Genomic DNA, 25940 nt, shown 5'->3' with positions numbered 1-25940 from the left:
AATTAATGCTTTTCCACGTGAGCTACTCCAAAATTTTTGTCCACAAGGGGAGGGGGGCGTAATAGATTCCCAAAAAAGTGTCCACGTGGTTTATGGATGGTCCCTTAGAGGAAAACTTAAAGCTAGATCACAGAATGATTTCATCTTTTGACGTCGAAGAACAGCGCTGCAAGAGGCAGCTGATCCATTGTACACGAATTTAATCATGAGCTCTCCTAGAGCCATGAACTGTTCTGCCTTGTTACGGCAGGCACGAAAACGGGTTAACATTTCCCCCGCGAGAGCGAAAAATTCTGGCAGGGTAAATAGGTCATCTCCGGACACCGCTGCTTGTTCCGGAACCGTACTACCGCTCGCCGTGGTCACGCTTGCGTAAGAACCTCCCCAGTCGGGAGGAAACGCTGGAATATTCCGGTCAGCCGCGCCTTGTCCAGCTGCAGGAACGGTTGATCTTGATCTCGGAGGTGGCCGGGTCGCTGGAAGCTTTTTTTTCTTTTTAGCCTGCTCCTCGAGGTAGGCCTTTCTCACGGCACAGCCACGGAAGTTTGCTGTATGATTGCCATCGCAGTTCACGCACTTGACACGAGACCGTTGCTGCTGAGCGTCGCTTTCTCTCAGCCTTGCTTGCTGGGGAAGTTTGCACTTCTCCGTGAAATGCATTTCACCGCACTTAACGCAGCGCGGTTGGAGGTTGCAGTTTCTTGAGCCGTGGCCGAATTTTTGGCAACGGTGGCATTGGGCTGCGTCCGTCGAGTTCTTAGAAAAGTACCTCCAAGTCACCCAGAAGCCATCCAACGTTTTTATCCGCCGGAGGTCCTGAAGCTTGACGGTACCACGGTCGAAGTAAAGTAGGTGCAGCACGTGGGTACCCGTCACCGTGGTCGTTCTTGAGAGCACCTTGATGTCTCGGGGGTGAACTTTAGCGTCCGCAAGGTGTTCAGCCAATTGGTCCACTGGCCGATCCATATAGCCTTGCAGAACTATTTTTGTCGGAACTGTTTCAGCTGGGTCAAATGTGAAGAATTTCACGTTGTGTGTTTTGAGGACCATCAACACTTTATCGAAATTTGCTCTGAGCAACGTGATCACTTGCACATTCTTCTTACCGATCTTCAAACAGTAGGTTTGAATAAATAGCTCATCCACACGATCAGCTAACGTGTCGACGACAAATATCGGCGGAGGTCTTCTTTCCTTCGCCGAAGTTTTGCTGTTGGTTTCTTTCTTCGAATTTAAAAGCTTATAAATTGTTTTTGTTTTTTTTCTGTTTTTTCCATTCAAAAAAAATCTTTTTTAATTTTTTAAATTTTAGAATTTTAGAGTTTTAGAATTTTAGAATTTTAGAATTTTAGAATTTTAGAATTTTAGAATTTTAGAATTTTAGAATTTTTTGAATTTTAGAATTTTAGAATTTTAGAATTTTAGAATTTTAGAATTTTAGAATTTTAGAATTTTATAATTTTATAATTTTTAAATTTTTAAATTTTTGAATTTTTGAATTCTTGAATTTTTGAATATTTGAATCATACACAAGAGCAGACATACAAAAATCTCCAAAACACGCAAACTTTGCCCCCGGCTTGCCGGTACTTGTCGGGTATCAGAAAATGAGTACCCGACAGATACCGACACATATTTTTCTTTTACAGATGAACTTGAGATCAAATTTGATACCTGCTTGCTACGCGCGGTGGGAGACTCGGGGGCAAACTCGAGAGCAAATTTGGTGGGAATCAAATCGGGTAGCAAATGGTTTACCTTTCGACATTTTCGAAAAATGAAATTCTTTGAAATGTTCAATAGGATTAAACAGTTTAATAAACTTTTAGCATTTCTAAGCATGAATCAACACATAATTATTGATTTTGAAGGTAAACGAGAGCAAAAAAATGATAAAAACCCATATTCCCCCCCCCCCCGCGGTGGGCTTGTTTCGGTGGCAAATTTGCTACCCTAGCGGTGGGGATGATGGAGTTTTTTCAAGGTGGCAAATTTGATCCCGGTATTCATGAGCCGGTTGCAAATTTGATTTGCACCCCAGCGCTGGAGATGCCCTAACTCAACCCGGTTTCAAAAATACCCAAAAAGCAAAAACTGGAAATTTGGTTTATTGGACCTTTAAAAACACTCCAGATATGTTGCTCACCATGAATTCACATGAATTTCTAATCGATTTGTCCCATTCGTCTTTTCCCTCGATTTTGAAGTGGAAATCAAGTTAAAACTAAATGTTTTGAATTCGAAAGTCGAGTCACAGACAAACAGACGTAAGCTCTTTTTAATTGGGTACTAAACTGCCGTTCTACGCATAATTGTCCCATGTCAGTTTTGGACGATTTTGACTTCATGACATTTTTAAGTTTAGTCTGATGTGTACTTTAAGAAAAACCCATAAAATCTGGTACTTTGTTCGAAAACTTATCAAAAACAACACCAAGTCTGTTTGTCCCATCGTTGAACTTCTACGCATAATTGTCCCACCAAGTATTTTCTTACACGGAATCATTAGTTTTACTAAGCATTATGCGTTGTTTACCTGTTGTATAGCAAGAGGATCACAAATAAGGGTGATAAACTGCTAACTGGGGCGATTAGGGACACATAGGGCGAATAGGAACCCACGGGACAATTATGCGTAGAAACACAGAAATCGGTCGAAAAATTTCAATCGCTTTTTTCTCAGTTGCACTTTTTTGAACATGGGACAATTATGCGTAGAACGGCAGTAAAGTCCTATGTAAATTTTTATGTACAACGGTAAAAAACACGATTAAAAACCATTTCTGATCACTTTTTTTCATTTTAATGCAAATTTTTTTTTGACAAGACAACATTTTTTCGATGGATCAACTATGGTCCCCTTGGAACGAGCTGCCAAGTAGGAGCTTTTCTGTCAAGAAGGACCGCGAGGTTAATTTTTCAAAATTGATTTAAAAATCCATTTTAAACTCTTTGTGCTCGTACAAAGGGTCATTGTACTCAGAAAAATAAGCTTTATCGCTGTAAACAATAATATCAGCAATCTAAGCTTCATTTTAGGACCCAATTCCATTAATGGGATGGCGCTGCGGTCAACTCGCAGCCACTTTGACGTTTCAGCTAGTGCGCTCAAATATTTATGTTTCTGTTTTGCCAGTCCGGCGTCGATTTGCTCTTTTCACAAAAAAATGTCTTCAGTAGTTCAGGAACATTTAAAAGTTGCAAGAAAATACAATAGGGTCCTAAAGCCCTATATAATTTTTTATGTACAACGGTAAAAAACACGATTAAAAACCATTTCTGATCCTTGTTCTGATCACTTCTTTTCATTTGCAATGAAAAACAAAAAATAACAAGGCAACATTTTTACGATGGATCAACTATGGACCGAGAGGTAAATATTTTAAATGATTGATTTAAAAATCCATTTTAAACTCTTTGTGGTCTTACAAAGGACCACTGTACTCAGATAAATAAGCTTTATCGTTGTGAACTATAATATCAGCAATCTAAACTTAATTTTAGGACTCAATTGGAAGCGGTGGTCCATTGTTGTCGCTTGGAATTTTCTCGGGCTGTTTCAGATTCGTGGCCTACTTTTGGGTACAGTCATCCCTCATATTCGGAACAGTTTACAGATCTGCCAATGTTAACAAAATCATAGCAAATCTATAATTGAACTTAATGATTCGCTTTTACCTTCATTTGAAAGCTTTTCTTGCGATCTTTCAAATGCTGTATCGAACAACTGAAATTTTTAACTTTTATATCAAGTTTTTGAAGAAAAATTAGGACCCTTGAAATCCACAAATTCGGAACATTTTTTTCTTACGGATGTAAACAAATATTGGATCTCTCCAGGAGTACAGTTTTGTAACAAAATAATGACTTCACACACTGCAACCTATGAAACTCAAGCTTAGTGATGTTTTATCCATGGTCTGATAACTTTTTTTGTGAAAATATCAGTTAAATTCAGGTGTTCCACAATTGTGGGAGGCACAATAACATTCCACAATCATGAAACAGGCAATTTGGAGGCAGTGTTTTGCTGCTCAGGATAAAATAGTCTTGAAATGAAGTTTTTTGTTCAAAAAGTACTACTTTTACTAGTGAAATAGCAAACAAATGTTCAAATTAAGGTCCTAAAAATAGTAGGGTCGAGAGAAAAGCTGCATTTGGCATGCTATTGACAAATTATCACAAAAGTGTTCCGAATATGTGGGATGACTGTACCGTTCATAACCAGCGCAGTGATGTTTAAAATTGCGGCATCTTTTCGCAACGGACTGCTTAGGCATACCTCGGGGCGGTCTAGGACCAAGTACTCCCCCGGCTCCCTTTTCCGGCATCAACAGTGGATTTTCTAGCCTGTGCCTTGATCTTGCTACTCCGGGATTGTTAGGAAGCTGAATTAAATCTCATCTCTCCCTGGCCGCGGGGCGTAGGTTTAGGCCGGAATTTACACCTCTAGGTTTTTCTCGGGTTCATTCCACTGGGACTCGCCCTGATCGTTGCGGGTACAATACATGCGCACGTAGATAACTCTAGACGCTAGAACATTTTGTGATTGATAGATTTTTCAAAATAATGTTCAATGATTTACGTCTGTTTGTCTGTGCTACAAGTTTGTCTTTGACCACTTTTTGATACGATGCAACGGTTTCAAGAAACGGTAATCTTATTAAGAAATACAAAAATTTATAAATAACTTACGCCTTTCTTAAATGTTATGTTCGAGTGCTATTGGCTAAATATACACAATATTGGCTTATATAAGCCTAGGATAACTTGTCTAGAAGTCTCTTGGCTTCCTTATTTTTTTTTATTTGACTTTGACAGCTGTTTATAAAAAAAATGATACTCAGGGTGTGTTCTCATAACTCCAGAATTGATGTAAATTCGCAAAAATCGTCTTTGATTGGTTTGTGTCTTCAGAAAAAGTAAACTAACGTTTTTATAGCGAAAAAAATATGACAGTGATCGCACATTTTCTGCAAATCCTCAACTTTTAAAAATGACGAAACTTTGGAATAAATTTCGAAAATGAAATCTGTATGTTGAGAACGAATTTTCAGACCAATTGAGTTGTAGATATTGCTTATGATACTTCAAAAAAGTTCACACACAAAAAACTAGAGAACCTTATTAATAAGCTCCAGGTGCTCTAAAAAAAACTAATAACCATTGTAAACTTTTTCGGAGAACAAAAATAGCTAAAAATTACGTCCTAAACAAAATAAAAATTTAAATTTTCGAAAAAAATTGCATTAGAGGGTTAAAATGTAAAATCAAATTTTCAATCGAAAAGTACTTTACACAGATTTGAATATCGTGCACAGAAATATTTTTTTTCAAAGAGATCAGAAAGTTTGCTAGGAATTTGCTGCAAAACATTGATGACTTCTTCTGAAAAAGAAGCCAACAGAAAAAAGTTTTCAGTTTTTGAAAAGATTACTTTTCGGCAAATCGACAATACTGCAAAAAGATTTTTTTAATAACGCGTTACGTTTTGTATTTCGTCGCTTTCTCAAACACGACACAATATTTGTGCAGTCTTTTTGAGGCAATTTGTTTGTTTTGTAAGCTTCAAAAACATAGCCAATTCGAGCCAAACATTTCATTAGGGCACAAAACCAAAATCCGCGATTCGAGAAAATCGCTTGCAAAAAGTGCACAACTTGTTTCAATTCCTATTTAAAAAAGAAGCTTCACTGATGGTATTTTTACTTATGATACGATAAAACACATCATTATCCTCAACTCTGCTTGAATGCTTCTTAATTTATGTTGATTTTCGCAATAAAACTCATAATTTAAGAAAATCTCGTTATTAGGCCCTTTTAACTTTCCAACTGTTGTTCAGAATGGGCCCTTTCTAGATGCAATTTTGAAGAGAATTGAAAGGGCACTAAAGCGCTGTCATCCGATTGTTGTTTTGAATGATGTTTATGGGACCTTTTGTTTAGTTAGAAATAATGAGGAATTCAGCGAACATTATGTTAATTGGTGAAGTTTTGTGATCGAATGGTGAGAATATGGCATGTGAAATATAAAAATTCATCGAAGGTGTACTGAACAGGATCCGCGGGACCGTGTTAAATATTGTGGTTCGATGAAGTTTTTTCCTGCAGAAATCCTTGGTGAAACGTTAACCAAACGTTGTTTTTAAGTGAATTAGTGTTAAGAATGTATGAAAACTTCACTTCATAAAATAGAAAGTTCCTCAACTACGAAAAACTAACGAAAAAGAAAAGGGCACAATTGAACTTTTTTTCTGGTTCGGAGTGAACATTGTTATGGGCCCTTTTGAGTTTTTGATTTTTTCAATAGGAAATTGTTTGTTATCAATCTGATTCTTGGAGGGCATGTAGGGAGTGTACTAATGGATGGAATAGTGGAATAATCCCGAATGTTTACGTTTTGGTTTTGGGCCCTAATGAAATGTTTGGCTCGAATTATGATGTCGTTTTAAAGAAATCGAAAAAAAACACAAAGCGTAGCGCCTGCACACAATGCGAGGTTTAACTGCAATTTGTGCTCAAAAGATAGTAACATCAGCAATTAGATCAAAAACAAAAATGCTTGATTAGACTCGAAACTGGGCTTTCACGAAAAATTGTGAAAAGATTCAAAAATCTTGACTTTGCATTAACATTTGAAAAGAACTTTTCAATTCCGTTTCGACGGTGGCATGATTGGTTTTGTCTGATTTTTTTTTAATTGATTCCTCGTGAAATTTTACGTAACATACAAAAAATTGGAGGATTTCGAGATTTTACTTTTTTTCTGTAAAAAAGAATGTACAGTAAAAAAATGCTGCAATTTGGCGAAACGACATAATACACCTTTTTAAATTTTGTTTAAATTATTAAAATATATATATTCAACTTCTTTATAGGTAGATTACTATATGGTCCCAGAATGAACTCAATTGTGATTGTTATACATTCATCAAGCGTAGAAATATACAACGACTAGAATTAAGCAAGATTTAACTGTTACGTGATTAGTCATACCTTAATTCTTATTTTGTAATTTTAGCCTAAACTAACTTTTAAATATAGCTCATTATCGTTGATGTTCAAAGTTCATTTCGCACAAAAGTTTACCGTTCTCCTTTAAAAAGTGCGCCGCATTGCTGCCGTCCTCCAAATGCTCCAAAACACACACCCCTTTGACACATTAAGCTCCTCCTTCCTTCGCTCACAAAACTAAGCTCCTCCCCCTGAACACACCCACCCACACACACACTCACATTCCAATGCCCACCGTCCCCCCGAAAGTATATCATCCGCACCCCGTTTTTCCAGCCTGGGCGGCCCGCAGCCGTACGTTCCGGTGGCCGGCTACGAGGAGGACGACGAGCTGGCCGGTCGCCTCAACAGCGTGGACCTCTCGGGCAATTCCGGCTACAAGCGGGCCCGCGTCCTCTGCTCGTACGACGCCAAGGACGGGACGGAGCTCAATTTGACGTCGAACGAGGTAGTTGGTTGCTTGGATTGGCAAGTTTATATTTGCTGGATTGACACTGTCACTTTTTTGTAGGTTATCTTCGTTTGCGAGTGTAATCCACCAAACAGTGACTACATGAACGGCAAGCAGGGTCTGCTGAAGGGGCTGGTTCCGAAGGCGTTCCTCGAGCTGTTGGATGACTAAATTGCGATTAGCGTGTAAAAGAGAGTCTGGATTTATTTAGTGATTATTCATTTAAGGAGTTTACTTAATTTGCGAAGCGAATCTGAATAACAAAAACATGAGATATTTAGGTATTATTGCGTTATTTTAGAAATTTTTATTGTTTTTTTTTCATGAGTTTTTTTACGATGAGTGTGCAAAAGTTATTGCCAGTTTTTATTAGAGTTTTTAGAAGTGCTTAGAGGCGATTCAACGCGTTGTCACGCCTGGTTGCGTGTTACATTTATAATAACGAGACAAACAAGGAAAGAATATTGTTCTTGCAACAGCTTCTAGGCCAAGCACACACACACACACCAAAACTATCATACCCAATGATCACCGGAAACCCAGCTTTTCGGCACCGAGCAAACGGCGTTAATTACGCGAATGTGTTGGAAGTCGTCAGACGAGTCACTATTTGGTCAATTATTTTTAAAACCGCCGTCACTATCGAACGCTACAAATGAACGAAAACAAAACGTAATTGATAACAACAATAAGAGAACAATAATATTAACAAAAAATTGAACAAAAATGGTAAAGACAAACATTCCTCCTCGTGAAATTGTAACCCGAAACACGAAATCCATCCCCCTTTTACCCTCACAGCTGAATAGCAAAAACGCGTGTGAAGTGAGTGTTTCCCCTTCGTCGTGATAAAATCGATAGCTCTAAATCGAAAACTGTTAAGAAAAATACTGCTTTTTAAACTGAACAGATACTCAAATTGCAAAATAAACTCTCTCTCTCTCTGGACAAGAAACAAAAAAAAATCTAACCTAAAACAAATCTAATAAACAAGCACACAACGCGAACATACATATTTGTATATTGGAGACGCGGCGGGAAACCAACACTCAAATCGAACATGTTATTTATTAAAACTTATTACTAAGCTAACACAAATACTAAATATACTTATCAAAGGTGAGATTGGGGTGAACTATGGAAAAAAACCAGTGCATTATTTCCATAAACCATTGAATTACTCGGTACACTTGCAAAAGAGAAAATTAAAAAAAATATTCATATTATTTGAAATCTCTTCCACTACACACGTTACTGTTTATCGAGATCAAATCTAATAATAACGAAAGCAGAAAAAAATGAAATCTTTATCGCTCGTTAGTCTGTATTTTTCCAAAATTGTGAATATTTAATCGCTATGAAGTGAAATAAAAAGGATAAAAGTCATGCAAACAGTGTAACATGTGATCCGAAACACTCCCTGCCTTTTTGTAGAACGCGCATTGTGAGGGGTCCTCGCAAAATGAACATTAAGCGATTTTTTTTTAAGCAATTAAACATAACAATATAACATAATTATGATTTCGTTAAAAGCGGATGAGCCAAGCTGGTTCACACGGTACGAGTCGAGGTACGTGCCGTCGTACGCGCCGTAGTATTGAACCCGGTTTGCCGAGCGAGCGTGTCTTGGTGCGCTGGTACGATTAACCAAAATACTATCGGCTCGAGTGAGTCGGGTAAACCGAACAAAGCAGCCGCAAAGCAAAACCGAGGTACAAGCGAACCGCGTGTGCCGGAAGTTTGCTCATTATTGATAAATTGCGATATACTTAGATCGAGAAATCGCAATCGTGATGCAAAAATAAAGATTGAAATATTACGCCTGAGTGCAGTAATTACCATGAAATATTTTAATTCAATATTTCATCATATATTTTAATTCAAATATAGAATAAATTTAAAAATCCTTCTAGGATGGGACTCTAAGTCATTTCCTGGACATGTTTCTTGGCAAATCTTGTTGCCCTACATTCCTGGAGCATAAAAATACAACTTGGGATAAGGCCATGTGGATGAAAACAAAAAAGTCCCCTAGAGCACAGTACACCCACTGGAACATGCCCAATAATAATTTTTGTTACATCCAAATGTCTGTATCTTCAGGAAAAGTTTGAAATATGATTAAGATTCAAAAGATTAAAATTGAATGTATCCAGTATAAAAGAACAATAAATAAGCATAAAAAACATAACTCAAAACTTTAGAGGAATTAAATATTCAAAGTCAGTATGTTTAAAAATGAGTTGCGTGTGGTTCTTTATTTCTTGAATTTAATTCTTTAATTTTGAATTCCATTTCATCATCACTATTTTGCTTACATTTAGATTACACAAAATTAGACTTCTTTGGATCATTTTTAAATCATAGTTCCGTTTAATTTTGAGAAAAATAAAAATTTAGATAACAAATACTAAAGTGAAATTTTGAAAAAATTTCTAACCTTACAATTTTTTTTAGAATTTTAGAATAAGAATTTAAAAAATTAGGAAATCAACAACTCCAAAATATCAGAATCTCAAAATTTTAAAAATTTAGAATCTTTATGCTTTAGAATTTTAGATTTTTTTTTAAATTTTCGAATGTTCGATTTTTTAAACTTTTGATTTTTTAAATCATTCTATTTTTCTGACAAAATGTATGTGTTTCTCTATGGTAAGCAAACGACCATTTTAGAACAAATCGAGCCAAACATTTCATTAGGGCCCAAAACCAAAACGTAAACATTCGGGATTATTCCACTATTCCATCCATTAGTACACTCCCTACATGCCCTCCAAGAATCAGATTGATAACAAACAATTTCCTATTGAAAAAATCAAAAACTCAAAAGGGCCCATAACAATGTTCACTCCGAACCAGAAAAAAAGTTCAATTGTGCCCTTTTCTTTTTCGTTAGTTTTTCGTAGTTGAGGGACTTTCTATTTTATGAAGTGAAGTTTTCATACATTCTTAACACTAATTCACTTAAAAACAACGTTTGGTTAACGTTTCACCAAGGATTTCTGCAGGAAAAAACTTCATCGAACCACAATATTTAACACGGTCCCGCGGATCCTGTTCAGTACACCTTCGATGAATTTTTATATTTCACATGCCATATTCTCACCATTCGATCACAAAACTTCACCAATTAACATAATGTTCGCTGAATTCCTCATTATTTCTAACTAAACAAAAGGTCCCATAAACATCATTCAAAACAACAATCGGATGACAGCGCTTTAGTGCCCTTTCAATTCTCTTCAAAATTGCATCTAGAAAGGGCCCATTCTGAACAACAGTTGGAAAGTTAAAAGGGCCTAATAACGAGATTTTCTTAAATTATGAGTTTTATTGCGAAAATCAACATAAATTAAGAAGCATTCAAGCAGAGTTGAGGATAATGATGTGTTTTATCGTATCATAAGTAAAAATACCATCAGTGAAGCTTCTTTTTTAAATAGGAATTGAAACAAGTTGTGCACTTTTTGCAAGCGATTTTCTCGAATCGCGGATTTTGGTTTTGTGCCCTAATGAAATGTTTGGCTCGAAATGTCTTAGGATGGTGGGGCAACTGCCTCATATTTAGTCTGCGATCAGCAGAGAAGCGAGTCAGACGTGCGTCCCTCACACACCAAAAAAAATGCTGAAAAGTGCAAAAAATGCCTCACGGCAAGAAAAAGAGGCGGTCCTTACCAGAAGGATCGGCAGATTTGAAGAAGCTAAAGAATGCCGAAGCGCTACCTGCAAAGCCAGGCAGTTTGGGCAAGGACGCTCAAAATTCGTCTGGAAACCAGTTCGCTACCCTCCCTGTGGACGTGAGCGAGAAGGAAGAATTTGAACGACGGGAAAAGTTGCCACCCATTTTTGTGAAAACATCGTCATCGGATTCGGTGCGAAAGTGGCTGACCGGGTTTATCAAATCTGGTGCTTTACGAGCTTCCATTCGCTTGTGTGCTGATGGACTCAAAATTCTGCTACCTACCAGAAAGGATTACAACTACGTTCGGGATTTACTGAACAACACCAAAATTGAATACTACAGCCATGACGATCCAGGTAAACGCCCCATGAAACAGGTCCTCCGAGGCCTGTACGACATGGATGTAAATGTGCTGAAAGAAGAGCTCAAAACTCTTAAGTTGAACGTGATCGAAGTCTTCAAGATGACGAGACACAACAAGGACATCAAGTATCGTGATCAACTGTACCTGGTTCATCTCGAGAAAGGATCGACAACGCCGTCTGAGCTGAAAGCAGTTCGGGCAATTTTCAACATCATCGTGACTTGGGAACGTTATCGTCCAGTGCACCGTGACGTGACACAATGTTCGAACTGTTTGCAGTTTGGGCATGGTGGAAGGAACTGTTTCATCAAGAGTCGTTGTGCAACCTGCGGAGGTGAGTACAAAGCTCAAGCTTGCGAAACAATCAACGAGAACATCGAAGCCAAATGCTTCAATTGCGGCGGCGACCATTCGACCAAGAATCGCAGCTGCCCAAAACGTGCTGAGTTTGTGAAAATTCGGCAGCAAGCGACGACGAGGCACCAACCAAATCGACACAAAACATCACCAACTTTCACGGATGTGGATTTTCCTGCTTTGGCGTCACCTGGAGCGGGATCTGTTCGAGTGGTTCCAAATCTGCAGCCATTGCCGTTGAATCAGCGGCAAAAAGTTGCAGAGAATACAACACCTCCAGGCTTCAGTCAGCAACCGAGGGAAAACCAACCAACATCAACGGGTGAAGGCAGTAGTGACCTGTTTTCACCACAAGAACTTCTGCACATTTTCATCGAGATGACAACAACACTGCGTAGTTGCAAAACTCGTGCCGAACAAGTAAGAACGCTTGGAGGACTTATCTTAAAATACAGTTCGTAGTTTACTCGTTCTAATGATTTTGAATATTTCAATGAATTTACTTTTTTTGGTTTTAAGCTAGGATTAGTTGTTTAAGTTATTTTTTTCTTTTTTACCCAAATGTATTCGATTTAATGCAAAAATGTAAAACAATTTGAGTTAAATAATTGAGTGTAAACAGTTAATAATAAAACAAAAAAAAAAAAACAAAGATGAAGAGCATTTAGCCATACCACTTAGAATGTAAATGAAATGTAATTATCATAAGAAAGTTCAATTAAGACATAATTAATTTAAAAAACGTTACTTAATCCACCTTTAGGCGGTTGGCGCCTTCCTCACATTTAAAGGGTGCTATCCAAAATGCAAAAAGTGCGTAAATAACACTTAAGTGCTTATAACTTTTGATAGGGTTGTCAGATCTTCAATGTCTTGGACGCGTTGGAAAGGTCTTTTAAATACCTTTTTAAAAATGTATAGCATGACGGGTTTTTTTTACAAAAACCACCCTTTTTACAATCTTCCGGACTTTTGCTAAACTCGTTTTTTTAGCATAACTTTTGAAGTACTTAACTTAACTTTATCATTTTTAATAGCGACTTATGGGACCCCAAGACGGATCGAATGACGCCAAAATGGACAAAATCGGTTCAGCCAATGTCGAGATAATCGTGTGACAATTTTTTGATCAACATCCCACCACACACACAGACATTTGCTCAGAATTTGATTCTGAGTCGATAGGTATACGTGAAGGTGGGTCTAGGAGGTCTAATTAAAAGTTCATTTTTTGAGTGATTTTATAGCCTTTCCTCAGTAACGTGAGGAAGGCAAAAACATGAACTACGTTATTCAACGACATTCCGGTGATGTCACGGCATAATTACGTTTACTTGTTTTAGTATTAATGAAACTTTACGGCTTGAGTGGCATTTAGTTTCTTAATAACTGTTGAAAACGATTTATAAAAACACAAAAAACATGACACGACTCCTGAAATTTTCATAAAATGATGACCATTTCTGAACCAGCTTTTAAAAAGGATTTCGATTTTGCGCCTTAGATCAGGTACCACTCTCACCATCGGCAATAAGTACTCCATAAACTGTTTCACTTTCAGTCCATTTATTTGAAACTACCACATTCCGTAACTCCTATTTGTTTAATTATCGCAGCACAACCAATGGGACAGTTCCAAACAAACGGATCGCACACTCGCCGCACTGTCTTCTCCTTGTTGTTTGCCTTCCTCTTTGTATCGATAAATATACAAACGCCTCCTCCACCACCCAGACACATCCAGCCAAAAGAGTAAAGGGTTTACTTCTTCTTGGACACACCGACGGTACGTCCGCGACGGCCGGTGGTCTTGGTGTGCTGACCGCGCACACGCAGGCCCCAGTAGTGACGCAGACCACGGTGGGCACGGATCTTCTTCAATCGCTCCAGATCCTCACGCAGCTTCGAGTCCACGTTCGAGGAGGTCAGCTGCGAGTACTTGCCGTCGATGATGTCCTTCTGTCTGTTCAGGAACCAGTCCGGGATTTTGTACTGGCGCGGGTTCGAGATGATCGTGACGATCTTCTCGACCTTAAAAAGAACGGAATTCGCTGATTAGTTTCAAAACTGATGAACGTCCGAAGGTCCGGGACCACTTACCTCCTCGTCGGAGCACTCTCCGGCGCGCTTGAACGGGTCGACATCGGCCTTCTTCAGCACGACGTGAGCGTAGCGGCGGCCAACACCCTTGATGGCGGTCAGCGCGATCGGGACGGTGCGCTTGCCGTCAATGTTGGTGCTGAGCACACGAAGAATGTGCTGGAACTTCTCGGGGATCACGAGCGACTGCCGGAAAGAAACAAAGATATTACACACTTAACCTCGCAAAAAACGTAAACAAATCGCGGAAGGAGTTCGGAAATGTTGGTGCCCCGATCGCAAATAAGGTCAACTGCTTGGATTGTCGTCAAATTAAACTCTTACTACGGAAAATCACTGATCTTTTAGCACGAAACCAAGCATTCCCAAGCATCCTAGCTAACATGTCAACAAATTTTGTTGCCACCTCCTCCGTTGCTTCCAGGAGCGAAAAATTGCGACCTGTCAAACACTATCAAAATCTATCATTTTCTAGCTCAAATCGCCCAAAATCCCCGCAATTTCCACCAACGTCCTATGGCACCAACTTTTCCGAATCGATCGCGACATATTTCACACAATTTCACACGAAATTTACCATTTTAAACGAGATATTTATCAGAACACTGAAAATGTGTCTACTGCACTCGACTGGCAGATGCCGGAAAAAGAGCGATTCACTGCTTCCGGCGCGATCTAGTGAAGTTTGAGAGCTGTCAAACGGGGTAGGACAAGGCGGTGTGTAGAGGTGAAAATGTTTTTTATTGTGCACTTTCTATTCTTTTAAAATTACTGTTCAAACTTGTTTGATAGAGTCGAATATTCAACGCATCAACTTTTTTAATATAAAAAATTATATATGTTACTAGAACCTTGATTAAACCCTGTAAATGATCAATAAAGTGAAAAGTAACGATTGTGTTTCCGTAAACACCTTTTTATCTTGATTTCTTGATATCTAGAGCAGTTTGAATTGACAGTTGGCGGGAAACCGAGATTGCGTTTCATGACAGTGCTGTCAGAAATTCTTAAATTCTTAAATTCTTAAATTCTTAAATTCTTAAATTCTTAAATTCTTAAATTCTTAAATTCTTAAATTCTTAAATTCTTAAATTCTTAAATTCTTAAATTCTTAAATTCTTAAATTCTTAAATTCTTAAATTCTTAAATTCTTAAATTCTTAAATTCTTAAATTCTTAAATTCTTAAATTCTTAAATTCTTAAATTCTTAAATTCTTAAATTCTTAAATTCTTAAATTCTTAAATTCTTAAATTCTTAAATTCTTAAATTCTTAAATTCTTAAATTCTTAAATTCTTAAATTCTTAAATTCTTAAATTCTTAAATTCTTAAATTCTTAAATTCTTAAATTCTTAAATTCTTAAATTCTTAAATTCTTAAATTCTTAAATTCTTAAATTCTTAAATTCTTAAATTCTTAAATTCTTAAATTCTTAAATTCTTAAATTCTTAAATTCTTAAATTCTTAAATTCTTAAATTCTTAAATTCTTAAATTCTTAAATTCTTAAATTCCTAAATTCTTAAATTCTTAAATTCTTAAATTCTTAAATTCGACGCCAACATTTCAAAAAGCACCATGTACAAACCACAGAGTAACACAGAGTCACTACTGCCTCTTGATTTATGGTACCGTTACGCGGTACATCGCGGTACATCCCCCGGTTATAATAAAATCAGACGTCAGCCCGACTTGCACCAAAATGGTAGGGTTCAAATCAGCTGATCGCAGTTCACTGGCTTTTGAGGCGTTACTTTTTTTTGCGGCTAGTTTTGCTGTCAAACATTCAAAACAAACCAAATTTGCTAAGCAAAAGTTTAGTTTTTGCAAAAGAAGATGATCGTAGAAATGATTGTGGACTATTTGCGACTGGTGCTTTCTTTAATTTTAAGGTGGTTTAGTTAAGTAGACAGCGCTGAGCGGAAAAAGGACGCTTTTGGCTGGCGATTCATCGTGGGGATATCACGTAGGGATCCTCAACTCTTGTGATGGTAGATAAAAGGCGAGTGCGAAATCGTGTGGCCAAGTGGGTGGAAATCTGGGTTGTAAAGCAAGGAATACGTGGTTTCGTTAGCCAGCAGCATCGTATGGTCCTGAACAATTATATTTCCGGCAGAGAGTTTTAATTTCTGTTTTTTCTATACGTTCGTCAAACGTGCAATGAGAAAGACTCAGGCCATCCACAAACTAGGGGTTCGAAAACATGATCTCGTTATGCCGCAATGACATGGAACCGGTTCGAATAAATAAGCTTGAAATTTTCAAGCGTGATTCAACCACAATACTTTTGCACGATTTTGTTAAATTCGTTTTCTCAATTTGGGTTTAAATAATGAAAATAATTAATGTGCCATGTTCATGATTCATTTATTGCTGCTTACAACTAAATAGCAAAAACAAATAGTTTAACACTTTCTGCACGCGCACGCGTGTCAAACCGAAGGACCGGCTCGTTCGACTTCTTTTCCTTCGCAGCTCAACAGAACACCCACATTTCCTCACGCCGGCCGGTTTTCTCGCACGGCTCAACAGACACTTTCCACGCGCCACATCGATTAATCGGTCCATCCGACGGAATCCTCCCACGACTTTTATGTTTTCACAATTCCAACTAATTTTCCTCAAGAACAAAAATGCAAGTGATAAACAAAACAGACAGTTTGACAGACATTAATTTGTTGGAAAAAATGTGGTAACTAGATTAAATTTTAAAATATCCGTTCAAAATCATAACGCTTGAAAAAAACATAACGCCTGCTACCGTTACGGAGACTCAACAACAACAACCGTAACGGAGCCACAAAATTTGATGACTTTTGTTCGGACTGCTCACTCTGTGTTACTCTGTGTACAAACCATGCGTTTTGAGAAAAACGCATTTGATTGTTGAGCATTTCAATTCTCATTTTAATATAAAAGCAAAATAAGATGTTCTAATGATAACAAACGATGAAAAACGTTGCTTTTATTGATACTTGATCATCCAAATTCAATAAAACATTATTTCCGTAATTTTATTTGAGAAAAACAAACATAACTTCTTTTGAAATCACCAACGTTTATATCACCCTGCTGGCATTGAGGGGAACGCTTTGTTATGATTCGGTTTTCTTCGCCGAATGTACATGGCGCTTTGTTCATGTTGCTTTTTTCCGTCAAGAGGTTCATGTAGTCTTTTGTTTGACAGGTTGACAGGGCTATATAAACAGAGACTGCTGATGGCAGAGATTTTGTTTATGTTACTTTATTTAAAATCATGATTAAACAGACTTTACTGAAGTAACTTTTGTTCATTTTTGGTGGAGAGGTAGCTTATTAGAAGTACTTTCAGAATATGCAATAATCCAGAAAGTGTCAAAATGTACATGATGTCTTTTGAAATGTTGCCGTCGAATTCTTAAATTCTTAAATTCTTAAATTATTAAACTCTTAAATATTTAAATTATTCAATTCAATTCAATTTGGTTTTATTGGTGAATAATCAAGATACAATAAGTTCTTTTGAGATACATTACAGAGTTTTTGAGTTCCTTTCAGCTGTGTGTTACATCATAATCCATTTTGGAACTTGATTGCAGACTGGATTTTCGCCATGTGATGTGATGATTGTCCAAGCTCAAGTTGCCTAGGAATCGATAATTGGGAATAGAACCAATTCCACCTGAACTAGAATCTCTCCGCCATGGCAGACGTCCATTGCCGGTCGCTCCCATCTCCACCTCGCACCAGGGACAAGGAAAGGGATTTGGAAGACGGGAAGTGTTGATGCTTCATTTTTTCAGAGTATTAAGGGAAAACCTCCACGGTATCCTCAAGTAAGTTTCGCTACACTGAAATAAATATCATGATTGTTGCTATTAGTTTTGCATATAGATTTTTGCAAAATGCTTCTGCACATAAACGGTGTGAGCCCCGCATATAAACTCTATCAGCATTACGTATACATGGATACGAATTTTAAATATGCTAACGCATATAAAATGTATGTTCACAGCACATGAACAGTATATGCAATGCTCACAGATTTTGATATGCACCCACTTATGATATGTTTGTTGCAAATTCATAGTTTTTAAAATATTTTTCATTTGATTTTCAATAGAAACGTGCTTTATTTTTATTTGGTATTGCTAATGTAAAATTTCTGTTTCAATTTTCTTTCAATATTTATTACAATGTTTTTATGATGCTACTAATTTACGTTTTTTATTTGAAAGTGTTTTTGTTTTTCGGGGAGGGTTTTTTATTTGTGAGTGTATTTTTTATTTACATTCTAAGTACTCTTACAAGCAATCGCGTTCGACAGCGGGAACCTCTTTTGGCAGGCCGTTGGTACGTGGCCGGATCTTGGTGGCATTGATGTTAACTCGCTTCGCTGCCAAGGTGCACTTCCTGAGTTCGACGTTCTCCTATTCGTGAGCAGGACGATGTGGTCCGACGCGAAGAAAGTGGGTTAGGAGGTAGCACCAATCCCCAATGGAGGTCATGCAGATCAATGTTGTGGGTGGCAGAACCAGCTTCATCGAAAACTGCGAATCGAAACCATCGAAAACATGGTCTCAATCGACGTCTCCGGTCCCAGTAAGCACTTCAACTAGCCAACAGTCCTCTCCGAATCGCGACCAACTCCTTTCCGGAACGAATCTTTGGAGATTCCTGCAGCAACTGATCCTGCGTTAACCGGGTCATCTCGGCACCAGCTGAAATGGCACACGCACTTTCATCATCCGCACTAAAGTGGACCCTTTGTTGGGGGTTCAACATCTACACCAAAACTCACCCTCGAAGTCTGCTCAGGTCCGACAGAATGTCTTTGGCCGCCGGCGCTGTGACATCCTTCCGAGCAGATCATCGTGCGTTACGTGGATCTCCTCGGCGTGGGTGTATCAGGGGGTTGACAAGCTGACTCCCAGGTTGGCGTAACGGAACGTTGATTTTCTTGGTCGCTTTCGAGATGCGTTGGTTCGGCGGCCGCCGGAACGGGTATGCGGCGTCCATTTCGTCTGCCCTTCTCATCTTCCAGATCTAACGGTGGCTTGCACACCACTCTCTTTCCCTTTTCGTTCCGCTAGCAATCCTCGACATAGATCGCTTCCTGCAAGCGTCCTGGGCACAGTACCCGCGATCTTCCCTCGACGGCGGAGGACTCCTGTACCGCTCGCGAGTTTCCAAGTCGCGGTTGCCGTAGTTGGGATTTCGCTGCTCGCAGAAATTCCCAGTCTCTGTCCAGGTGAATGCATTTGCGTGACCACGATCGGCGCTTTTCGACGCCGGAGATGGGCGTTTAAGCTGGAAGAAAAAAGGATTGTAAAATCTCGCTGTTCGAAACAATACCTGAATGTCTACAACCTTTTGCTGGATGGTTAAATGTTTTAAATAACTACCTACACCTTTTTTACTATTGAAAACAACTCTTTTTTTAAAGAAAATTCGAAATTATTTTGCACCAAAACCACGAGCAAACCGATTTTGTTCAATTCTTCGCCATGTTGTAGTGGCTTTGCACACCTTCGAGCATGCTGAGCATGCACTCATAAATGTTGTGAGCATTGCATATAAGTTGTATGTGTAAAAGCATACTGCAAAAATCTATACTATCGTGAACATACAACTTATATGCGGTGCTCACAAAGTTTGTTTGCGAGAATAATATCGTTTAATAGGCAGGAAACAAACTCGGTTATGTGCAACGCGCATATAAAATCCATGAAGAGTTTTATCCAAATTATACGTGGAACATATAATGTTTAAATCGACCATCTATATATTTTATTACGCTAGTTCAAGACAAAGTTATGTGCAATTAGCATATAGAATAAATCATGATTTTAGTTTCCGTGTAGGAGTTGGACGGTTTTTGGGAAGGTGAATGGTCTGAGGAGCCACCCTAGGCGAGTGGTAACGACCGATTTTGCGTTGTTGTTCGAATTCTTCGTGTGTTCTCATTTCTAATGGCAAAGCTTTCAATTCTTCTCATCTCTTATTGGATGAGTTCTATCAGTCGCCCAGGCTATTTTGGGAGCGTTCTTTTATTACGTAACGCAAAAAAATGGATTTTTGGACCCCCTCTCCCCCTCGTAACAAAATTTTCATACAAATTTTAAAATTTTTGTATGGAGCGTAACACGGCCTCCGACCCGCCCTCCCCCCCTACTGCGTTACGTAATAAAAGAACGCTCCTTTTTAACGAAGTAATTTTAGATTCAATTTCAACTGCGCTTGCAATCTTGCATGCAATCTTGTTTGAGTTCTGATATTCAATGTGATTCTTAGTCCGATTCTTGGATTCAACGATATCAGTCTCAGTCCTCCTCAAGCTACCAATGCTCCACGGTTAAGTGGAAAGCATTTTTGCTTGCCAATCCTAAGGACAGGGGATCAAACCCCACCGTGTGCTTCAAGTTTTTCATTTAATTCAAATTTTAAATGAGTCCAGAACATTCTCGTTGGGAGCAGATGGGTATCGAACACAGGACCATTCGCTTGTAAAGCGAACATCGTAACCATTCAGCCACGACCGCTCCCCCCATGGGATCCTTCACAGCAACTGCATAGAAAGTTTAACTCCACGTTGCACACACTCTCACTTTTAATTTCTCGATAGGACATATTAAAAAAAAAACTCTGGAAATGCTGGCCATCTGTCAAAAAGTACGAGTTTGTTTGTTTGTTTGTCTTTTTTTGTCATAGTCTGATACCTACGAAACATATCGCAAACAAAAAAGTTGTTTTTTTGTCTGTTTTCAGTTTGTCTGGCATCCCTGCGCTCAGTTTACCATAAACGCAAAAAATTGCGTTTATGGTGAGGTTTATAGCAAACTCCACTGACATTTCAACTTGTGAGAAACGTCAATCTCGCAACTGGCAAAAGTTTATTTACGTTTTGTCGAGAGCTTCGACTTCTGATTTTTCGCAAGACTACATTGAGAAATTAAATTATAGGATATTCTCATTAATTTAAGATCGTTTTCGCCATGTTCTCCATCGTGGACTTTTACGGCAAGCAGGCCAACTACAGCTGCGGCTACTGCAAGCAGCCCAAATCCTGCCAGTCCCACGGTAAGCTGAATTGAAATGGATTCTTCACGAAGGTGACTAATCGTTGGCTCCGCTCCAGGAATGTGGGCCCACTCGCTGACGGTTCAGGACTACCAGGATCTGATCGATCGGGGGTGGCGCCGGTCCGGGAGCTACTGCTACAAGCCGGAAATGGACACGACCTGCTGTCCGTCGTACACGATCAAGTGTGACGCGTTGGGCTTCCGGCTGAACAAGTCGCACAAAAAGATTATCAAGCGGGTCAACAAGTTCCTGCGGGATGGCCTGAAGGGGGAAGGGGATGTTGAGACGGGGCGGTTGAATGAGGGGGAGGGTGGTGGCAGTGGTGGGGATTTGGAGATGGGAGAGGTGGCACGGAATCCGCGGAAGGAATTGGCCGTTGGCAAGTTGAACCTTGTTGGGAAGGTCGCGGAAGGGGAAGTGGCCACGGAAGGGTTGGGCGTGAAAGAGTCTGTTGTGAAGGCGGTGGGCAGTGATTCAAATCTGTCGGCCAAGTCGCAACCTACCAGCCAGGGCAGTCCACCGAAGAAGGCTAAATTGTTGAGGATTGAGCGCAAACGGGAGCGGTTAATCCAGAAGGGCCTGTCGGCGGAGGAAATCGCGAGCAGTATGAAGGCGGCCAAGGGGAAGAATGTGGAGAAGAGTTTGGAGGATTTTCTGGATGAGGCGCCTAAGGAGGGCGAAGAGGCGGCGCATCGATTGAAGGTCAGTTTTAATCTTTGTCCTAAAATTCTCTTTTGTACCACGTTTCCTCTTCCTCCAGGTAAAGCTAGTTCCGTCTAGCGAGGGCGCCTCCAGCGTCGAGTATAACCTGTATCGTGCCTACCAGACGGCAGTGCACCAGGATCCGCCGGACAAGCTCAAGATGGACCGCTACAAGCGCTTCCTGGTCATGTCTCCGCTGAAGGTGAGCGCCCGGAACCGGCAGCTAGTTTTAACGGATTTTTCTTCTTTTCTCTCTCTTTTCCTCTTTTTGTTCCTCCCGCGATTGGCTTTTTGAAATTTTCGCCCCGTAAAAATTGGCCATAATTAAACCCGCGAAGCTCGTCACGATTGCCACCGCCAGTGACGAGTTTCGGCGCACTTTGGACCGCTCGTTTGCGCTGTACAGCAAGTACCAGACGGCGGTGCACAACGATCCGCCCGGTGCCATCGGCGAGTACCAGGACTTTCTGGTCAAGTCACCGCTCAAGGTACGATTGCGCTTGGCTGTCCCCCGTTTCGTGTGTCTTATTTTATAATTTGTCCACCCGTTTTTGCTTTATCCCATGTAAATTTTAAAGTCAAATATTTTTTACTAAAATATATTAATATTGTTCTAGATGCTGCCAGGTCAGAGCTCGCCCAGCTGCGGGCTCGGCTCGTACCATCAGCAGTATTGGCTGGACGATCGTCTGATTGCGGTCGGCGTGATCGATCTGCTGCCCAGCTGCGTCAGCTCGGTGTACTTCTTCTACGATCCGGAGTTTCGCTTTCTGTCACTGGGCACGTACGGGTCGTTGAGGTGAGTCGTCAAACCCTACGTAATGTACCACCTTCGGAACGAGTTCAAATGCGTAACCGGAACAGGTGCGAATGCCTGGCACGAACACTCAAAGCGTGTTCTAGCGTGTTGCTCGTACTGACTCAGAGCAAGGGTGAGATGTAGGTGTAAGGGCAGCGCGTGTTCATCGGGAACCTGGTGCATAAGATCGGTCAAGGCCCGTTCTTACACTGAAAATTGCGAATTGCAAAAGTCTCCATTTATTTTTCTTTGTACCGTTTTTATTCAGAGAGCTCGCCTTCACGCGCAAACTCCAACAGCAGCTGGCAAGCATTTCGAGCTACTACATGGGCTTCTACATCCACTCGTGTCCGAAGATGCGCTACAAGAGCAACCTCAGCCCGTCGTTTCTGCTCTGCCCGGAGGTGTACAGCTGGCACCCGCTCGATCAGCGCGTCATCGGTCTGCTCGACCGGAGCAAGTACTGCCGGCTGAACGAGGATCCGGCCGCAGAGGACGACAATCGAACGCGGCCCAGTGACGTTCGGAACGTGCTGATTCTGCACGGCAGTTCGTACCAGCGGTACTCGTCGTATTTGGTGAGATTTTGTAAGGGAATTGTTGGGATTTGGTATTTTAATGCGATTTTCTACTACAGAAGGAGATCGGTTCGCCGGAGCTGGAGGAGAATGTCATCACGTATGCGAAGCTGGTGGGCAAAGTTTGCTCCGGTAGGATGTTGCTGTACGAAGGATAGAAGTAGTCTTGCTTTGAAATTGTACAGTTTGTATTTTGGTTTTCACGTATTGTTATCTGTTTGTGATTTACGCTTACTATTCAAATGATTTGATCTGAACCCTAGCTAAGCTTACCGCGTGGCCACTCAGAGCGGCCCGATCACGGCAGGTTCCTCTTATTTATTATCTTAATATTGCAAATAAAATTCGCTTCAACGTTAATCTTACTTACTGTGTTTTACTTCAAACATATCTCATTTGAATTGGAATAAATAGAAAAATATCAATATTGCTCTACAATTTAGGAGTAAAAAAATACTGTCGTACTAATAAGCCTGCCTGCACTACTTTCGTTTACTCTCACAACACGCTTCGTTGTGGCCGGAATTCGTTGTTGTTGGTGGGTCCGCCTTTGGTTTGACGTCGTTCCACTTTTGCACCTTGCCCGAGCCGAAGATGATGAAAATCGTCCCGGAAACGACGTAAATGGCCGCGCTGATGAGGAAAACGTTTCGCCACTCGTACATTGTGTTCTGCCAACAAAAGAAAAAAAAGAGTTGTTTAGTTGGGTCGGATGAAAAAATCTTCCAAATCAACCTCGCGTTCCCACTGGAATATTAAGGAAGCGTAATTATAATGGAGACGCTTGGCTTTTCAACGAAATCTTCGGAAAATATCAGTTGAGCAATTCTCTACGGAATCGACCAATTTCGACCACTTTTATTTTTTTGTATTTTTGATTTGGCTCAAATTTTGTGGAGGCCTTCCCTAAAAAAACCATTTTGCGTCAATGGTTCACCCATTCAAATCTCCATACCATTTTGGCAGCTGTTCATACAAAAATGGTACGTAAATATTCGAAAATCTGTAACTTTTCTGGGAATATTTTAATTGATTTGGTGTATTTCGCAAAGTTGTATGTATTGATGAGGACTATTCAGAAAAATAGGTAAACGGAAAAATTGGAATTTATAAATTAACCCTCTGATAGTATTTGGCCTATTCTACCACCTCCTATCATTACATTTTGCCTATCTAATTTTTTCATGTTTTTACAGACACTTTTTCACATTTTCTTCTATAAAATGGCCCCATTATCATTTAAATTTTAAATAAATACGTAGAGGCATAGTCTGGGACACTAGAAACATTACTGCATACTTCTTTTTACTTAAAATATAGGAAATGTTAGTAAAAAACACAGCAAAAGTAGACACCTAAAAAAATTACATTTTTAAAAACATTGGCAAAGTCACATAACACAAGTAAAACTTCCAACCCGCAAAATTTTCCAAAATTGTAAGAGTTCTTCTTTGCAATGCTTTTTAAAGATCATAAATTGGTTGAAAAATGTATTTTTTGCGATTTTTTTTTAAAATCGAAGCCCGTCTAAAGGCGGGGTTGGGTTGTAGAGGGTTAACTTTGTTTTTAAATCCGTTTTTTGATTATCTTTTTTTTGTATATTTTAGGGGACAAAACCCCGCATCTTTTAAGCCACTCAGAAATATGGACCAAATATTTCCGACGGGTTTTGATTTTTTTTTAAATAGCGTAAATAATTAAAATCTTGTTGTTAAAATATTTTGACCTCATTTTTTATGTGAAATTGAATTTGCAATCGAAAAGTACATCACATTTTTTTTTGTTTTATTGCACCGTTTTCAAAATATAGTTGTTATAAGTTAAATTTTGTCCGAAAAATTCAGGTTTTTTTTAATTTAAATAGTGAAAATATTTAACTGTTCATTCCAGAAAATATTTTTTTCGAAAACATTACTCAATTCTTCGTAACATTTTGCCCTTTTGAAATATTATTCGCATTGTACAAAAAAAAATGTTTTCGAAAGGATCGGAAAATTTCCCGAATTTTTCATATTTTAACATTGAAAATCGGACCATTAGTGGCCGAGATACCGACATTAGAAAATTTGGGTTGTTTCGGAGAGATTTGAAAAAAAAGTTCATGTTTCCAGTGATGGAATAATCATCTTCAAAAGAAAATCTTTAGACGTTCATCAAGAGAAAAATCCGGAGGGAGCACGGCTCTCCTCTCTCGCGCACGAAAGCTCGGTAAAAGGAATCGAAAAAAACATTATCTTGTTGATTATTAGGCCGAACATCCTTTTGACTACAACACTTGCCAGTGTAACGTCACAGGGGTCATTCCATCTGAAGCGAAACAGCATTTGAAAATTACCCTCTCCGATCCTGCTCAAATTTGGCAGGGCTGTTGATACTATCAAAACATGCAAGAATCCCGAATTTTATCCAAATCGGACCACCCCCTCCATTTTTGTACCTCCCCAAAAAATCGACTTTTTGCCGATTTTTGAACAAAACCCCTATCTTCAAACGGCGATAGCTCAGGAACCACAAATCTTAGAAAGTCGGTCTTAGACTCAATTTTGAAGGAAATTGGACGTAGAATCCATTTCTGTGGTCAAAATGTTGATTAATGTATTATTTCTACCTGTATTGCGCAATTGAAAACTTTAAACGGCCGTATCTCAAAACACCTCAACTTATTTTTTTAATTTGACCTCACCATCGTGTTCCCCGGCCAATTTTACATAAGAATCACTTATCGACAGAAATGAATATGTTTCGTTCCAGAGATATCGAATTTTAAAGTTTTGTGTTTTCGAGATTACCTACATCAGCTTCATTCGCCGCATCTGCTAGAAGCACACAGGG

The 25940-nt window shown here is 39.3% G+C and overlaps 4 protein-coding genes across 12 annotated transcripts in view; 2 read left to right on the top strand and 2 right to left on the bottom strand.

Moving 5' to 3' along the window:
• The window catches only part of LOC6051370 (endophilin-B1), a 29067-nt gene extending 20214 nt beyond the window's left edge, over positions 1-8853 (top strand). For all 4 annotated transcript variants that reach the window (XM_038253303.1, XM_038253300.1, XM_038253305.1 and 1 more), the window contains 2 exons: positions 7293-7464; positions 7528-8853. In XM_038253303.1, coding sequence (XP_038109231.1) covers positions 7293-7464; positions 7528-7638 — 283 coding nt within the window. In that variant the 3' untranslated portion in view covers positions 7639-8853. The remainder of the gene's footprint in view (positions 1-7292; positions 7465-7527) is intronic.
• Positions 8854-13419: 4566 nt separating this feature from the next.
• On the bottom strand, positions 13420-14661 carry LOC6047090 (40S ribosomal protein S18). The gene is made up of 3 exons (XM_001864159.2): positions 14548-14661; positions 13971-14156; positions 13420-13901 (listed from the first exon to the last, which is right to left on the bottom strand). The coding sequence occupies exons 1-3, from the start codon at positions 14548-14550 to the stop codon at positions 13632-13634; spliced, it is 459 nt and encodes a 152-aa protein (XP_001864194.1). The 5' UTR covers positions 14551-14661; the 3' UTR covers positions 13420-13631.
• A 6170-nt stretch (positions 14662-20831) lies between these two features.
• Positions 20832-23473, top strand: LOC6051698 (arginyl-tRNA--protein transferase 1). Of its 2 annotated transcripts, none has more exons than XM_038254623.1 (6): positions 20832-21026; positions 21085-21731; positions 22070-22219; positions 22349-22530; positions 22799-23108; positions 23168-23473. In XM_038254623.1, the coding sequence occupies exons 1-6, from the start codon at positions 20942-20944 to the stop codon at positions 23264-23266; spliced, it is 1473 nt and encodes a 490-aa protein (XP_038110551.1). In that variant the 5' UTR covers positions 20832-20941; the 3' UTR covers positions 23267-23473. The 2 variants fall into 2 exon arrangements, with proteins under 2 accessions (XP_038110551.1, XP_038110553.1); XM_038254625.1 differs by lacking the exon at positions 22070-22219 and adding an exon at positions 21790-21933.
• The window catches only part of LOC6047098 (sialin), a 26627-nt gene continuing 23961 nt past the window's right edge, over positions 23275-25940 (bottom strand). For all 5 annotated transcript variants that reach the window (XM_038254626.1, XM_038254629.1, XM_038254627.1 and 2 more), the window contains one exon: positions 23275-23779. In XM_038254626.1, the coding sequence (XP_038110554.1) occupies positions 23591-23779 (189 nt within the window). In that variant the 3' untranslated portion in view covers positions 23275-23590. The remainder of the gene's footprint in view (positions 23780-25940) is intronic.

The sequence above is a fragment of the Culex quinquefasciatus genome, chromosome 2 (genome assembly GCF_015732765.1).
Source record: "Culex quinquefasciatus strain JHB chromosome 2, VPISU_Cqui_1.0_pri_paternal, whole genome shotgun sequence".
Lineage (NCBI taxonomy): Eukaryota > Metazoa > Arthropoda > Insecta > Diptera > Culicidae > Culex > Culex quinquefasciatus.
The sequence above is the reverse complement of the archived record's forward strand: the minus strand, read 5'-3'. Positions and strand labels throughout refer to the sequence as shown.

Bases quoted from the DNA above. Each gene is read 5' to 3' on its own strand.
- LOC6047090 (XM_001864159.2), bottom strand. The intron at 13,902-13,970 runs GTAAGTGGTCCC...GTTCTTTTTAAG, and splicing joins GAGAGTGCTCCGACGAGGAG to GTCGAGAAGATCGTCACGAT.
- LOC6051698 (XM_038254623.1), top strand. From the start codon at position 20,942: ATGTTCTCCATCGTGGACTTTTACGGCAAGCAGGCCAACTACAGCTGC. The intron at 22,220-22,348 runs GTACGATTGCGC...ATATTGTTCTAG, and splicing joins TGGTCAAGTCACCGCTCAAG to ATGCTGCCAGGTCAGAGCTC. The intron at 22,531-22,798 runs GTGAGTCGTCAA...GTTTTTATTCAG, and splicing joins GGCACGTACGGGTCGTTGAG to AGAGCTCGCCTTCACGCGCA.